We start from the raw sequence: 13,943 nt of genomic DNA, 5'->3' as shown, positions 1-13,943 counted from the left end.
TACAATATTATACAAATGATGCACAGGATAGAGTGCGTTACACGCCTCGTGCATGTTTCACAATTGTAAATACCCTCGAGTGCACTACGCCTACACTAACGCCACGAAATAATCCTGTGCATCATTTGTTTTATAAAATGGGTCGAAAATTCGAAAACTAACATCATTTTTCAGCGTTTTTCACGTACCTTTGTGGGTCAAGACGTCCGAAGATGTTCGTCCCAAACTTTTACGCACGTCGCACTCGCGGAAGTCCCGCACATACAGTATAAGTATAATGGGGGGTTGGGTTTCCGGACACCCGCATGAAAACTTACTTATTTTACATAGAATATGCACCCTTTACCTTAAAGACTTGATATAGACTCCTCATATAGGCCTACTAGACAACATACTCTGAAAACGGCGTGAGAATTAACCTGCTAAATCGTTGGATTTGCTCTTCAAAGTGACTCCATGTACGCGTCCGGTCCCATAACGCTTGGTCTACTGTACTGTACAAAGTGTACGTATAGTACAGTATACGTACGTACGCCACATATGTTATGCACAAGGGAAGACAGGCCGGCCGCGTGTTTTTTTTAGACGGCACAGATTGGGGAAACTAAAAATCTATCGGGGACGCGTGTTTTTTTTAGACGGCACAGATTGGGGAAACTAAAAATCTATCGGGGACCCTATCCCTAAACCTGACCCTAATCCTAATCCTAACCCTAACCATCAAACCCTAACCCTAACCCTAACCCTAACCCTAACCCCAACCCTAACCCTAACCCTAACCCTAACCATAACCAAAAACCCTAACCCAACGTTTTTCCCATAGGTTTAACACGCGCCATGCCCCAATCTGTGCCGTCTTAAAAAAAAAAACAGGCCGGCCGGCCGGCAGCCCGAACTATAGAAGTTGTTAGGATTGACAGCGCGTACGCGTATGCATGCAATTCATCAAAGGAGCCGCCGCGCGCACAGACGATCGGCAATCTACCATAGGATTACAGGCAGTGCAGTTGTACTGAAGTAAAGGAAGGAGGTGTGTCTCATTTCAGCGCTTCCTATTGGCTACATTCTTGAACCCATTTTATAAACTATGCAGTACAATAGCCAACCAGCAGCGAGCGAGCGACACTCACCCGTAAGTGCGTAAACGTTTCTCTCTTCAGTCCAGGGGGGCGTTTCATCAACGAGTTCGTCGGAGTTTTCACCGACGAATTTGCTATCAGCCAATCAGACCAAGGATTTCATTAGCTTTTAACAGTTGTCAGTGTAAATCCTTGCGTCTGATTGGCTGATAGCAAATTCGTCGGTGAAAACCCCCGACGAACTCGTTGATGAAACGCCCCCCAGGGGGGACATTAAAAAAACAAACAAACAAACAAACAAATCTCTTTGCTTTGTAATGCCGACGACCCACATTACCAACATAAAACTGTAACCGTTGCCAAAGAGTTCGGCTTAATCATGTTTTCTGGCATAATTTTTGACGCTTCAGCATGTAGCTTGCTTTATGTTACGCAAATTTTGGGGATTTTCTAAGCACAATCCTTCATTTTTTTTGCCACTTGTTTGTTTGTCAGCCAATTGATCGACAGCATTAATGTTGATCCAGAATTGTGTTTTTTGTTTGTTTGTTTGTTAGCCGATTTGGTGAGATAATTGCTTTTTTTCTTTCTTTCTTTCTTTTCCCATCTTAACCAATCACAATTATGTTGCTTGCTTGAGTTTTCGACTCTACTTATGGTAACTTTTTATTTTTCACTGGCGGCCCGTTCGGACCAGTATACGGATCTTTAAATCTGACATTTTGATGGCCTGATCAAAGAATTTATTGTAGTGGCCCGAAATAAACGGAAATATAACAATCCACTTTGAATCTTAAGCCCGCCGCACACTACACGATTTTGCCCCGATTCACCGGTCTTAAGACCTTTAGACTAAAAGTGTGACGTCACAGTCTTGCCAGTTTTCAGTCGTACGACTGGGTCTTAGCGCCAGTCGTAGAGATTTGACATGTTGAATTTCTACGACTGGTCGTAGGCTTTCAGCCATTCACAATGCAGTAAAATGCAAGCGCACGCAGTGCGCACAGCGCGCGCTGTACAGTCGGGTCGTATAGTGTGCGGTGTCCGGTCGTACGACTGGTCTAAGATCCAGCTTGGCTTAAGACTTTAAGACCAGTCTGATCGTGTAGTGTGCGGTGGCCTTTACAGTCGGGTCGTATAGTGTGCGGTGTCCGGTCGTACGACTGGTCTTAAGACCCAGCTTGGCTTTAAGACCAGTCTGATCGTGTAGTGTGCGGTGGCCTTTAGTTGACCGATCGGGGCACCCTAAAGAATATTAATAACCCTTTTGGAAATAACTATAAGCGTACTGCGTGGCTCGACAATAAATTTTCAGTGGCCCGTACCACCGCTAATGTCGAAGAGTTTACAAAATAAGATGACAAGTTGGTTTTACTTTGGTCCTACACGCTTCAAGCTTATTGAGGACCTCGATCCCATTTCACATCTTAGTTGCTATGATATAGCAACTCTTGCTGGAGTGGCAGTTGTCATGGTAACGATACGAATCCAACTTCCTGATTGGTTATTGCTACAAGAAGTTGTTATTCTAATAGTATACGAGTTGTTATCTTAAGATCTTTTATGAAATGGGACCCTGGTCCTCTCCATGGCCGGCGGAACGGGGGGGGGGGGGGGGGGGGGGCGAGCCCCCCCCCCCACACTTTTTCTGCACCATACAAAGGAATACATATGGTGTCATCACTTTGGGCCCCCACTTTTTTAACGGAAGTACGTAAGTGACACTAGAAATAAATAGATAGCGATCTTGAAGTGTGAGCGCGGTAAGGTTATGTTTTTCCACTGAAGACTCTTTTTTTTTGTCAGCTGAAGAAACCCGGAAGTGGAAGGAGAAAGAGGAGGCTGTTTTGTTTTGTTTTGTTTTGCATATATATATATATATATATATATATATATATATATATAATACAACCATATAATTATATCAATTACTTATTTATATCAAATTGGGATATCATGTTAATTGAATATTGTTTTATGTTATTTTTTTCTCGAGTGATCTACGATATACAAGCTTTGCCTCATAGTAGATCAATCGTTTCCATTGTTTCGATTTTCTTCCGTTTCTATTGCAAAGTGTGCATTTTTCCCCAATATAATCATAATCATATACCTGTATGCATTTTAGTTCTTTCTTTGTGGTTGCAAATTTCCAAATATTCCGCTTAAGGTATACATTATTGCAAGCACTTGATCGTTGAATTTCAATTCTAAATGAATAATGTAAATTATCATCCTTTAAGCGTAAACTCAGACAGCATGTATTGAATAGCTACAACACACAAGTGCACTAAAATTCCTTTTTATTATGCTGATGGCTGCTCTGTTATACTATACTCGGTTGTTGCCATGTGTACAGACTCATGCATATACATTTTAGTTGCATGCTCTCTCAAATTCCTTCCCATCGGTGTTTTTCCTTCCACTTCTAGTAAGACCTTGGTCGTGTCGCATAGTTTTCCCCTCCTTTCTTTCTTTCCTTTCTTTTATGTATCATTGCAGCTGGCTGGTATATCACATATAGGAATTGCAATTGATTCATGTTCTCCATTTTTCAAATCTTTCCCCGTGTCTATGGAAGCCGGAATGTTTAAACCCTAATAGTATTTAAGTATTCACGTCATTATCACTCCCATGTCTAAATTGCTATTAGAGCAACTGCTATAGTGTGCAGCATGTGGTTACTTGTTTTCATAAATGCATGTGAGAAGAATCTTCTGAGCCCCGAGTAATAGTCATTCTCTTTTGTTTATCCTTACTTTGGTCTTAATTGTACCCGTGCTCCTCATCCTGTTCCCCTCACTAGGCTTTTGTTGGGACCTACACTCAACAAGCTTTGCTTTTTAGTAGGTTCCATCGTATTTCTCTTCGCATCCTTTACTTTCATTGAAAATGACACATCGACCGTTATGTATTACTTTTGTATTCCTATTTCTTCATGTATATATCCAAGCTGGACATTCTGTATTATATTTTGTTATATACCATGTATCTTCCATCGAGAAATACGAAAATAAATTGAAATTAAACGTTCCCTCGTGTAGGAACTTCCCCTTCAGTCCGCTCAATTATTGTCCCTTTATAAATTCATAAATGATTTCTACATTAGAATAAGCAATCAAGCAATTTTATTGATAACCACATTATCAGTTGTCATACAGATAAAAATATTTACTGGTATATATATGGTGTTATACTGTATAATAATTATCATATTTTGAGCTTATATCACGAGTAAATACATCTTGCCATGCATACTAATCTTTTACCATAATGGTATTAGCAGAAATTGAAATTTGTTGTAGAGTAAGAGATCATAAGAGCAGAACAAGTCATTCGTGCTTACTTTATGGAAGGACAGAAATGGTACAGCTACATTGTCTCTATATAGTATACATGAAATTACAGATTTTTGTTTTTAGACTAACAAAATAAATACGGTGAATTCATTGGAAGGAGATGTAAGTCATATATTTTGATTTCACGTATCTATAACATGTACATATGCAAAATAATTATATGGTCATAAAAGCCATATACTGCGTATTTTAATTTCACTTATATTATTTACATATAATAATGCATTGTAGGTTTCGTACAATACCAACATTGACAAATGACATTATCTGATTATGCATAATAGAAAGGACACATATCAAGAGATTGGCTAACTATCATCATCATAACAGTGAACTATGAAGAACCATATGATTAGGTTATTTTCTTACCTTTCATAGGTAGAAAGGTATATAATATTGTCGAGATGTATACGGTACGTCATGGAAGAACGTTAACGTCTAACGATACCATTCTCACGATGGTATAGGAGATTATAATAGCGCAATCAAATTAAATTCCATTTATTTCCATAAACAAAAAATACATAAAAATAAGCGAACCCGCTGACTGCAATGCCATAAGACACAGCAAATTCTCCCTGAAGAAGGGTGGTACGGTGTGAAGCAGATACAATGTAGTTGATAAAATCTATGGAATTCGTGCGCAGAATTGGTAATACTGTCAACGTTTTACCACAAAAAAAAAAAAATCCACATGTATATCTGAATATTCCCTGCAAACTCGGTAATGCCACAATACATTTACCACAGCAGATAGCAGCAGATGATTCATATACAAATTGATTTGCACGCCAACAAAAAGAATGCTCTTTTTAAAGTGTGGGATAACTCGGCTACCACGACAAGCGAATATATTGCGCTATGTGTCCAATTATTTTATGCTGTCTTATAGGCTGCTCCTTGTATGGCATCACTCCTGCCGAAAGTTTGAAGGAAACAAACAGGGTTCCCGTGTTTTACTGAATGCAGCAAAAGCAACAACTACAGTCTGGAATATAATGCAAACGTAATGATGACATGGACTATATTCACTATAACTGTCTGTAGAAAGGAATGACGACTTCCGCGTCTAAAATCTTGATCAAGAATTACTGGTCTTCAGATCTATGAATCCTAACTCTTTTGTACCGAACGTTAATTCATCACATTACACATAGATTAAAACACCGAGTGAAAGACTGTGTTACGAACAGCAGACAACATGTATGAATACCGAGCTGCCTTGCACAATATTAAGAAAGACACAGTCCATATTAGAGCTATAAGAGGCATACAGAAGTCACTTCACATAATTCATCGTATCTGCATCATGAAATACATTCTTATCTTACTAAGATATCTTTGCTCGGTAATAAAGAGCTTAATCGTAATTATATAGGCACTTTCTGTTATTTTAAGGACATAGTCGTACGATGCAATACACAAATATAATGATTCAAAGCCTATACTATATTATTCTGCAGAATTGAATCATTTCTTGGAAATAAGCGGAAAAAGCAGGTATAATGTAGGCCCTACTTGCAATGCACAAGCGATATTTTGCATGTATACTCGCAGGGTATATATAGGTTATATATTGCTTGTATATCGAGTAAATTAAAACTGAATGAAATGTGGAAATTAGATATTGAACAGCAAACGATATCTATAAAAATAGGCACGCCTTATATATATTCTATTATTCATAACCATAATTCATTTTCTTTGAGTGTAGCATATTCTTAGCATTTTACATCGAAACATGTCGCAAAGTTGAACGGTTGAGGTTTGCTGTTTCCTTTGTGTTCACATTCACGTTGTGGTTATCCATGTGTGTGGGGAAGTTGATCTCCTACGGTCTGACAAAGAACGGTTTAAATGTCCCAGTCTCTGGCTCTTTAAACTGGATGAAAATAAAGGGGAAAAATAACATATCGTAAGGTCAGTCATGGTTCGTGCATTTCAGAAAATGTGTTCATCGTAATAACTAAAACGTCAATGTTTTCTTAGCATATTATATGATTTGAAATAAATATCAAGAAATTAACATCTAATGTCCTGTGCTTTACAGTTAATTATAAACCATTCAATATCCGGACTTCAGAAAAATCAAACAGGAGATCAGAAGTAATCAGAAATTAGCAAATCTCACACAGTTTCTAACGAATATCACAGTCATTTCGCAGGGACATATAATATGGAATTATTGAATTAACACTTCAACCGAACTTTAATGTACATATTATACAATGAACTATAACGAGCTTATGTGCATTGTCACATTAAAAGCTTGAACAAATTTATTGGGATGAGCGTTCAAAAGACCAAGTTTGTATTCATTGCTTCGAAGGATTGTGGAATCTGGTAACGATGATGACTTCAGGGTGAGGGGGTTATATTTGATAATTTGATAATTTGAATTTGTTCATTTGATACTGTTTTTAATTCCCGGAGATGTATTATGAGAGTATATGAGAGTATATTTGGCATATTTTATGATATCACACCGCATCAGATTATTTTATGATGCAGAATCTGTAATTTTGTTGTACTTCGATCAATATTTGTAAACATTCATTACATTGTACATTTGACTGTTTGTAAACATGTGATCAAACGCAGTCTAAGTGTGACGAATGTACACTTATAATCAGTAATGCCGTGTGGTGGGAGAATGAGAATTTATAGTGTCTGTATGTGTTTATGTGTGTGAGAGTCACTTATTGGATGTGATGAAGAGATGATTGTGTGTGTATGTGTTTATGAGTGTACCTGTGTTTGCGCGTGCGTGTGTGTTTGTGAGAGAGAGGGAGGGGAAAGATGTGAACACAATGTAAGAAAAGGAAGTAACCGCATGGGTCCCTTTTAATCAGTTTATGTTTATTCGTCACGTACAGTGTGTTGAATATAGTGAATGTAATATATTTTATAATGAATAATGTTGTAAATGATGTTAATTGTTATTCTTTAAATAGTGATGAATGATTTGAAAATTGTAAATACTTTCTTTTTTTAATCAAGTATGTATTGTGTGAACAAATGTTGCAATTCAGCCTTTTGGCTGCGAGAACATTTCATTTAATAAACCATACCATACCATAGTTGCTACATATAGGTCACTGAAAAGTCTTACGTACAAACCAGTAGGAGAGTTGTGATTTGATGATAAAGCATCACCTCAATGTAGCCAGTATTGCCGATCTCATTGAAACATTAATAATTCAGTTCGTTCGTCATTATATTCTTTGTATCACAGATAATTGGAACATTGAGTAGCATTTCATTTTTCGCCCCACCCTCTTGGTAAACTGGTCCCTGCACGCCAGTCTGATTCGCTCCGCCACGGCTGGAGTGTCAAGACGAAAATCACCGAACAAAGCCTCTTCAGTCCTAGCTGCCATGATTGCGTCCTTGATGGCAAAATACACCGAGGAGCCGAGGAAGAGAGGAGGTTCGCCGATAGCCTGTGTGATAAAGTTATTGAATGGATACAAAATGAACGTATCAAAAACATGCTATGCACAAATTTTATCATCAAAATATTTGATTGCCTGTAAATCTTAAAATGAGGAAAGGGCTGGCTACATCAGTACATGTTGCATGTCATGGAAGCGTGCCATGATCGTGTTTTTCTAAAGTACTTAGTAGGCCTACACCAGTCACACATATAGTTAGACCACAAATACTTGCAACACTCACATGGTACCTGAATTATTAAGAAAACCACACACGACAATCCGAAATGTATGGTAATACAAAAACACAAATTGTCATGAATTCCGCATCATGATTTGACGAGATGATTTACTTTGGAGGAGCATATGTTTGTTGGATTGGTCACGCCCTTGACGAGAGTCACGTTGAACTCTGCTGGAATGTTGCCAAAGCCAGGGATCTTGTAATAACCAGGTCCTGCAGTCAACAGCTTCCCTTTTGGAGTCCATCGAAGATCTTCTAGGACGTAGAGACCGTAACCTTGCATGAAGGCTCCTTCGATCTTCATAAGATGTGGAGAAAATCAGGAACACAGAAATCATCATTATCAAAACCACAGCAACCATCTTCGACAAGTCCCCGGATTCTTCATCCTCAGCCATACCGGGAGTCGTGATTAGTAAATGTCTAATTACAAATGTGCCCTCACCTCACAAAAGGCAAAATCAACATAAACATCACTATGCATAAACGATTAATGATAATTCACTTAAGATCTATAAATGTTTTCCCCATATCTACTCTGTCTTGACATTAGTGTCGTTTTATGCGTTTACTGTTTTGATATGATTTTACGCAGAGCCCGAAAGTATTTCAGTGTGTGTGTGTGTGTGTGTGTCTGTCTGTCTGTCTGTGTGTAAGGGGGTGGGGGCGCTCATGACCGATGGAAAGGATAAGGGTCAATGGTACCCTCCTTTTTTTCATTACAGCCGAAGCGTTCCGCAGTCCATTTTATGTCTAAATTATGTACCCGATAATAAGAACAGTATACTGACATGTACAGCGAAATACAGCTATCTTCCCAGTCACGTTCATGACGACGTCCTGAACATGCATGTTCAGGAAGTCGTCATGAACGTGATTATTTTACTTTTTTTCCTCTGTTTGTGTGTGTGTGTGTGTGTGTGTGTGTGTGTGTGTTTACCTGTGTGTGTTTGTGTGTGTGACTGTGTGTGAGTTCCTTCTGAAATTAAATATTTTTACCTGACCGATATCGACAGCCGGGTTGATGCTCTGTCCGACGTCAAACACGATGTCAGTTCTCAACGTTCGATGATCTCCAGTTAGGCAGTCGATCTCCACCTCGGAAGCAGCGGCCCCGTAAGAAAAGTAGTGCCACAACTTTCCCGTCATGGTCTTCTCGTCGAAGTCTAATCCTGGTGTCCTGAGGAAAACAATAATAGAAAGAAACTGAAAAGCTTTTCTATCTTTATTGTAAGACATATCATTCCACAACTAACACTAACACCATAAATATCACTGCACAAACTAACAACCCCTCAAGTGTGATCTCTGTTGCAAACAAAGCTGTTTAGGTGCGGTGGGTGGAAACTAGAATTAGCACGGTCATTTTATTCGTCAAAATAAAACTGAAATATACATAGGCTTACTCTCTACATTTTGTCCTTATCTTGTTTGAAAATACAATTTACAACCAATTTTGACTGTGTGTTTGTGTGTGTGTGTGTGTGTGTGTGTGTGTGTGTGTGTGTGTGTGTGTGTGTGTGTGTATGGTTATGAAATCGTCGCGTGAAAGTGTTTCCTCGAGGCCATGGATCTTATACTTTGTGACAGGCTTGAAGATGTATCATTAAACCGTTTGAGGAAATTTAAAGTGAGTAAGATTCCAATTTTATTCTCCTGAAGATAAAATGTATTTCCGCAAAAATCTTTCCTCCGTAAAGATACCTGAAACATTTCTGCCATCAACACAAATTATTGTGTCAGCTTGAAGTAAAGCAAGGAAGAGTGGATATAATTCCTTTTTCGTTCTTTCGGATTTTGATAATGAATTAACATCTCTCTTTCTCTGTATAATGTATATATCTAAACGATGATGATGATACACAGCAGTTGTATGGCGCAATATATCTGTTCTTGAAATAGGTAAGGCACAGACTGTTCTAAGATATAGTTAGCGATAGGAGCGACAGGGAGAAATATAGGTGTATATAGTATATAAAATATCAGCTGCATGACTCCACATTTACTTGACTTTTCTTTTTGGTGGCCCGATAATGAAATTTGTCAGCAAAAAAGAAAAAAGAAAAAAAAAGAATAGAGGAAAGGTATCCAAGTGAAACCATGTAAAAGAACATTGGAATAATACAATAAACCATTATATTATTTGAAACTTTGTGTATAGGTAGGATAAAGCGCTTCAAACACCACGTTTTGTTGGTAGAAATATAGCACGCGTATACATGTACTGACACAGATTTTACCGCGTTATGATTATAACAATGGGACGGCAATTTCAGCTGAGCTCAAGAGTAGGGATAATAATGATGCCTTCTGAAGTATATGTATGTTTAAGCGATACTTCTTCTACTATATTATACTCAGTATATGCTATAGCCTGATGATAGGCTTCTGTGAAGTCAGATTCAAATCTTAAAAAAAAAAAAAAAAAAATTAAAAAAAAATCTCACAAACATTTTTGTGGCCCGATATCTATATCTCGGCCACCGGGCCACTATTACAATTTGATATAATCCTTGCATAATGTATGTGTAGGAATTATTATCTATTTCCTTATCTATTCGTTTAGTTATTTTAATACGCACACGTACATACATACAATGTTACTTACTTGTAATAGCCTGTAGCTGACAGACTAATTCTGTTCTCGAAAGCTTCTGCCGCCTAGAAGAGAAGTGGAAGATAATGGTGAGCGAGAATTCTGATTAAACAGTACAATGTGAGACGTCCAAGCTAAAACTGGTAAAGGAGCAGCCTAATTTGACAAAACGAATATGATTTTTGCATAATATTCACGTGAATCCAGCACGAGGAGATGCCCTTCACTTCACTTTACTTCACGGATCAGTAATAAGATCAAATTAACATTAAAAGGTATAATACAAATAGAATGAAGAATGTGTTGTTTTAGGGGTAAAATCATGTCTTGCTCTTAACACAGTGTGGAAATCACAAATGTGGAAATTAAATGACTTGGTTACTACTCTGGGTTTTGTTTTGTTTTGTCTTGTTTTTTGCAATATATATGATTCTTCTCAATATGGTGATTCTTATACAAAATCAGTAATCATAATAGCACTGATGTAAATAGCAGCGACTTTAATGTTCACACTAACTTCTACGCTATCTTCTGAGCTAACTTCGTAGCAATGTCTTCTTGACACATTTCTTGTGAAAAGTACAAGAAGATATCTGTGATATATGGGGTCTCAAATTCCATTTGATGATACCAGATGACTGAATAGACCATCAAAGCTTTATCCAGATGTCGAAATATATCGATCCCACTTGTCTAAAGTTGGAAATAATCCACTTCAGCCTTACCCATTCCTCCCATGTTCCTTTCGGATTGGCGTACATGATGGGCTCCAAACGTTCTCGCAAGATCTGACAAGCGTTCTTGAATAATGTTCAAGGTGGGAGAACATGACAAGAATTTTCTACAGTTGTTACTGATGAACCAAGGAAATTAGAGCGCGTATATACCGTAGGTTCTCATAAAGTAATAAAAAAAAAACCATAATCTCCGTCTCTTAGAAATTAACATGTTGCATGCATCTAGCATACAATACAAGATGACCCAGACGACAGGTCATCGGTATTTGTTCCTTCACACACGACATTTTGGCAAATTTGTTCTGATTATTGCCGTATCTCCTTCCTATAGTAAACATCTGGGTCAATAACTTCAAACTCAACAAGAATGCATCATGTATACCAATGACAGAGAGGGCAATTAAATATGATTATGTAACGTGTATTTCGCACAAAGAGATTTAGACAATTAATTGAAAAGTGAGACGGCTGATCACGTAATAATGTGAAATTCTGACAAAACCGTTGTGCATGCAGCATACAACAGCTTTCGGATGCCTAATTCGTTCATCAACTATTGGGACTGAAACGAAAGCTATTTAATTTAGTGGAAGATAACTGTCTTCTCTGATAGAATTTCAGCAACTGACATGATAACGTAATTTTCGTGATAGGGTACACTGTCGCATTCTTGTCGTATTCTGATGATACGACACATACCATCAGCATCAATTTAAGTAGAATTTGAAGCAGAAACACCACTCTCACTAATGAAGATATACTCAGAGCATTTCTGGTTGTATCAGGGTTGTTGTTTTTTTTTTAGATTCTCTAATAATGATATTGGGGTTCTGGGATACGTTGGGGGTGGGGGGGGGGGGGGACGGGAAAAAAAGGGTGTGGCATGGTGTCTGTTCAGGTCTATCACATTATAATGCCTGCCGAGTTTGGTTTCATATGCCATGAACTATCTTGAAACTGCAGTAACCAATCGACTTACTCATAAAACTAATTAAAGGAAACCAAAACCCAAAGAGAAATGTGGATTTAGTGAAAGCAGCAACATTAGTGGAGCACGCGCACATCAGTGAAAGTTTGAGGAAAATCGGACAATCGATGCAAAAGTTAAGAATTTTACAAGTTTTGGTGTTGGGACCACTGGACAAGGAGACTACTTGAGTTTATGACATCATGTGTGGACAATACAACAATGTAAAGAAAATAAAAAGAGAAAATTCAACATGCTTTCACTTTTCTAGCGTAATGAAAGAGCACTTGACTAACCGCTTTTAGAAAGCAGGGGGAATGGGTGCACGTCACGAGACCGACACCCACGACTCACGAGTCATACAGCCCACAAGTTATACAGCTCACAAGTCATACAGCCCACGAGTCATACAGCTCACAAGTCATACAGCCCACCACTTATACAGCCCACGAGTTCGACACTGAGTAAATGAAGCCCACGAGTTCGACATCAAGTGAAACAAGCCCAGGAGTTATACGGCTCACGAGACCGACACTACGCATAAAGGCTCATGAGACCGACAGTAAGCAAACAAAGCCCACGAGACCGACACTACACTTAAAAGGTCCACGAGACCGACGCTACGCATACAAGGCTCACGAGACCGACATTACGCAATAGAGGTTCACGAGACCGACACTAAGCAAAGAAGGCCCACGAGACCGACACAAGGATGAACAGCGCCACCTATAGACCAATAAATTGTATAGGGTGTCCTGAAAATAGCATAGGAAGATATGAGAGATGGAAAAGAAGAGTTGCCATCTCCGGCAGGGTGTTACCCCATCAGTTGCCCCCCTCCCCCCCCCCCCCCCCCAAAAAAAAAAAAAAAAAAAATGATCAGGATCTTTAATTGTGTTTGCATGGGTGTGTGTTTGTGAAAAAAATTAAAACAAAATACATTAAAGTGTGTAACAGATCTTTCCACAGTAAACCTGCGCGGGTGTTGATTTAGTATTAATTAAAAATAAAAAAAATAACGTAATCGTCCATTAAGGTAGCGTTAGGGATTCGGAAAAAAACAGACGCATCCATGAAAACAGCTATTGTAATTCCCGAAAAAAAAATGTACTTTTTGGAGGAGAATAACACAAGCCACAAATTGAGGTGAATCCTTGCGATATAAAACGTTATAATCAGTAGAATTACATTATAGTTACAGAGAAAATTACAAATAGATCTTACTGCAAAACGTCCAAGTGGGAGGGTAGAATTTCTGAAATAGAATAAGTAACTAGTGAATCGGGAAAGAGAAGTGGTAAAAATTATATCCTGTCGATCTTCTAGCTAAAATCTGGGAAAGCCTATTAAAGAATAGCACGATGGCATAATCAAAGCTCTAAAATTAATCCATACATCATTCTTGTCCTCTTTTTAATTCATTTGTGTTTTTTGTCCTTTTTTTGGGGGGGGAGGATGAAGAATACTAATTCTTCTTCTTTTTTGGGGGGAGGCTGGGGCATGAAGAATACAATTCTATTTTTCTAC

At 38.3% G+C, this 13,943-nt stretch overlaps 1 protein-coding gene across 1 annotated transcript in view; it reads right to left on the bottom strand.

The window, feature by feature from the left end:
- Positions 1-6,269: 6,269 nt before the first annotated feature.
- LOC139719510 (xanthine dehydrogenase/oxidase-like) overlaps positions 6,270-13,943 on the bottom strand; it is a 38,308-nt gene continuing 30,634 nt past the window's right edge. The window contains exons 26-31 of the mRNA XM_071630928.1: positions 11,438-11,512; positions 10,725-10,777; positions 9,116-9,296; positions 8,226-8,414; positions 7,714-7,881; positions 6,270-6,320 (exon numbers count right to left, since the gene is read on the bottom strand). Of these exons, the coding sequence (XP_071487029.1) occupies positions 6,270-6,320; positions 7,714-7,881; positions 8,226-8,414; positions 9,116-9,296; positions 10,725-10,777; positions 11,438-11,512 (717 nt within the window). The remainder of the gene's footprint in view (positions 6,321-7,713; positions 7,882-8,225; positions 8,415-9,115; positions 9,297-10,724; positions 10,778-11,437; positions 11,513-13,943) is intronic.

The sequence above is a fragment of the Diadema antillarum genome, unplaced genomic scaffold (genome assembly GCF_040938485.1).
Source record: "Diadema antillarum isolate AM-2024a unplaced genomic scaffold, OU_Dant_1.0 scf00000111, whole genome shotgun sequence".
Taxonomy (NCBI): Eukaryota; Metazoa; Echinodermata; class Echinoidea; order Diadematoida; family Diadematidae; genus Diadema; species Diadema antillarum.
Note: the sequence above shows the minus strand (reverse complement) of the source record. Positions and strands in the feature narration are given on the sequence as shown.